Genomic DNA, 3,894 nt, shown 5'->3' with positions numbered 1-3,894 from the left:
ATTAATCTCCATAAGGTTTGTACAATAAAGCTGAAAACATGTCAGCTAATTAAATGGTGAAAACAGAGTGAAAAATGTACATCTCTTCCTGGTATTACATTAAAATGAAGGTCTCTCCTAACCGTTGCCCCACTTGTACATCCTGGACAAGCGATGACCTTTGTGAGCTCGGGAACAACATTTGAATATTCAAACCTCGTGAAAACATGCCCTGCTGTGTCTAAAATTATTTTAGCTTCTGTGAAAATGATGTTTAAATGCATATTTATTTATTTAGCAAAGAAGGTGTTGACAGAGTTAAGCTCCAGGTGGATGAGCCGCTCCGCTTCATCACCAGCTTCTGCTAATATCAAAAGTTATACCTAAAACAGTGTCGACAAAACACAATTTTGCAAATGCAGTATTTCCGTTGAATAAGAAAGGCAAGACAAATTCTCCCCCTGTTCTTTCAATCCATCCCTTCAGCTTAACAGTCAAAATGAACTGGTTGAACTGGTTGAACTGGTTGAACTGGTTGAACCCAGTTCAACCCACACATAACCCACAGTCATGTCTGGCTTTCCCTCCTGGTTCTGCTGCTCACTCAGCTTGTTCTAAGATAACCAGAAGATTTTAATTCACCATTTCACTCTCCATCTGTAACTTATTACCTAGAATTTCAAAATTTAAGATTACAAGACTGTTAAATAACTCCATTGCTTGTTATTTTTCTATTTTGTGTTATTTCCTGTTTTGAAGCATTTCTTGTTTGGTTGCTGTTTTTCATATTTGTTTGTTTGTTCTCAAAACAGAATTTCCTGATTCGCCCACTGGACATTTCCAAAAGCCGCTCAGGTTTTCATAGAGTTTCCTTGTTTGTTCATAAATAGAACTAATTACATTATCTAATTAGCTTTTTCTTCCTGGTGAAAGTTTCTAACATTGGACTTACAGAGAATCCAGATGTACAAACTGCTTCCTTCTCTCATCAGAGTTCCTGTTTTTAGCTGCAGCATTTGAATATAGAAACACTGAGATCAAATTCCCAAATGGAAAACTTCCACATGTTGATGTCAAAACATCTTTGTTTTGTAAAAGACTCAAAATTTAATTTTTAAAATGTGTAATTTCAGTGGAGGTAATTTTATGAGCTTTATAGAAAAGTGTGCAAAAATGTAATAAAAATGATATAAAACTGAATATTTACTGGAACTTTTATAAGTTTCATCCATATGAATATCCTCAACAAATGTGATAGTTTATCCTTGTGTTTAAAATGCATCAGCAGATATGTTGCATAATGGAAATTAAACCACATCACTATCGTTACATCTACTGAGAATTTAGATCAAATATTTTAACCCTCCAATGTTTAACATTTTTTTTATTGTTATTTCTCAAAAGCATCTATTAATATATTATATTATTGCTGTTAGCCTTGTGGTAACCTCATTTATGCAACAATAATAACTTATAATTGATGTCCACCAGTTGAAATTCAAATTGTGAGCAGGGGTGAAGGAAAAAATATATCTTAAATCGAATGAATAAATAAATCAGTAGATATTTTTGTTTTACTTTATTGTCTCCTTTTTTGTGCTTTTTTACATACAGTAATGTAATAGTTTAATATCGTGATCAATTAAACATGTGAGCAATATGGATAGCTTGAGAATATAAACATGGATATTATTATATTAAATTTAAAACAGTTATATGTGCTTTGAGAAAACAGAATTACATGACACATATACATCAGGGATTCCATCAGTGTATTATAAGCCTGGCGGGCCACCAGGCTTTACTTGTGCCGCCACCAGCCTTAGCATTGTTATTTTTTTTTTTTAAGAATTTCTAGTTGATGTTTGGGTATTAGTCTTCCAGTCTTCCAAAAATGTATAGCTATCAAATTATATTTTAAAATTTCCTGTCAACTTTAAACATTTTTTAACTAAAAAACCGGTGGTTGGCTGGATGAATGACTGCCGTAGCGCCCTGATCACCGTGCATAGAACGTTTTCTGGGGGAAACCATGTACATATGACGTAAAACACAACAAAACCCAAACAACATAACCTACTATGTGAAATCGTTTCCTTTTCTACATATATCAGCATACATGTACAAGAATATGAGAATAAGTGCTGTATAATACAACACTTATTCTCCTGGTGGATGTTTAGAACAGATGAAGTTAAACATGTCTGCATCATTTCTTTTAAACCACTTATATTTCCCTCCCGTCTCCATGGCTCCTGACATGTCACAGTCGTCCATCTGTCCATCTAAAGCCCAGTTCTTATAGCTGACCACCTCGTCACTGACCCAGAACCAGAAATCCAGAGTGCAGGTGTAACGCAGACCCATCCAGACAAAAGGAGTCGATGCCTCCTTGACTTTCTCCTGGATCCATATCTGATCATCCATGTTGGTGATGGTGACCAGGTCATGGTGGTGATCTCTGCAGTAGTACAAGGCGTCCTCCCAGTTCATCTTTTCTTTGACCAGGATCATGTTATCTGTTGAAATAAGGAAGAAAAACATCTAATCTGTTGTTTTATTCTGGTTATTATTGTAAATCCATACGTCCTTCCTTCTTGTCCAGTAATGTACATGCAAATACAAAATGACATCTCACCATCATAACAGATGAAGGGTTTTCTTTCATCACAGTTCTCATTCTTCCATCTGCCTCCATCATCAAACACAGTCATGGCACATTGACCACTGTTGATTTTCTGATTATTAAACTTCAGATTCCAGTGTCTGAAGGAGGAACTGTTTCCATCTGACCACATCCAGGTGTCACTAAACAGACCGATAAATATGTACCTTGAATTTGCAGTCGTTAAATTTAACCCCTTGTTCACTTCTCCATCCTGTAGCTGCTCCAATCCACTGATCAGGTCTGTGTGATTCTCTCTGCAGTAACTCTGAGCTTCTGTCCAGTTCTTTGAATCATAAATCAAGTCGTATCTCTGTGATGAATCATTTTCTGTGAAATAAAGAAATCAGAGCACAAAACACTTTTACATGTAAGTCTTGAAATAAACATCATTGAGAGGATCTAGACAAAAACAAAGGACTATTTTCTCACCACTATAGCAGAGAAAATTATGCTTTTCATTACAGGATAAATCTCCCCACTTGAGAAAATGAGGGGAATCTTTCCATATAATCCCACAGTTTTGGCCTCCAGGTGGGAGATCATTTGGTTCTTTTGTTTCCCAGTTTGTCTCATTTTCATTGAACTCCACTCCAGGCAGAGACCAGTGCCATGATCTCTGTGCGTTTGTTTCATCACGGAGACCAATCCAAGCTTCCTTTATGCCTCTTTGTGAATTACTATTGAGTCTCTCCATGTCTGTCATACTAATCACTGTGACCAGGTCAGTGTGTTTCTTTCTGCAGTACTGCTGAGCTTCAGTCCAGGTCTTTTCCTCACTAATGTAGTGAAACTCATAGAGCTGACAGTCCATCAGATGATTCTGAGCTAAAAACAAAATAAAGTTTTAAATCACATTACATCATCAGCTTCATGTTAAGGAGAATAAAATGTTTATTGTGTTAACATCCAATGATTTGATGAGGGAAAATCAAATTACAATGATTTTAGATCAAATCTAAATAATAAAATCTATGTATAAGATCTTACCCATTACAGTAAGCAGAAACTGAATCCACTGCAAATTTACTTCATCCATCTATTTTGTTGAGAGATAGACACTAGAGAGGAAAAAAGCCAACATAAAAAAACAGGTATTTTCCAGAAATCCCTCCTAATAAAATATCTACTTGCAATGTTTTTAAAGACAAACTTACAACTTGTTTTCTCCTTTCACATGGATTCAAAATGATCCAACAGCTTGATGTTTGGTTGTAGACCGTCCTCAGTGAAATGCTCAGTGCCTGATG

At 35.7% G+C, this 3,894-nt stretch overlaps 1 protein-coding gene across 1 annotated transcript in view; it reads right to left on the bottom strand.

The window, feature by feature from the left end:
- The window catches only part of LOC106937872 (C-type mannose receptor 2-like), a 21,682-nt gene that overhangs the window by 14,826 nt on the left and 2,962 nt on the right, over positions 1-3,894 (bottom strand). The window contains exon 3 of the mRNA XM_015019597.1: positions 3,077-3,472. Within this exon, the coding sequence (XP_014875083.1) occupies positions 3,077-3,472 (396 nt within the window). The remainder of the gene's footprint in view (positions 1-3,076; positions 3,473-3,894) is intronic.

The sequence above is a fragment of the Poecilia latipinna genome, unplaced genomic scaffold, assembly GCF_001443285.1.
Source record: "Poecilia latipinna isolate Pla-1442-1.1 unplaced genomic scaffold, P_latipinna-1.0 Scaffold2455, whole genome shotgun sequence".
Taxonomy (NCBI): Eukaryota; Metazoa; Chordata; class Actinopteri; order Cyprinodontiformes; family Poeciliidae; genus Poecilia; species Poecilia latipinna.
This window is presented reverse-complemented; position numbering and strand designations above follow the sequence as displayed.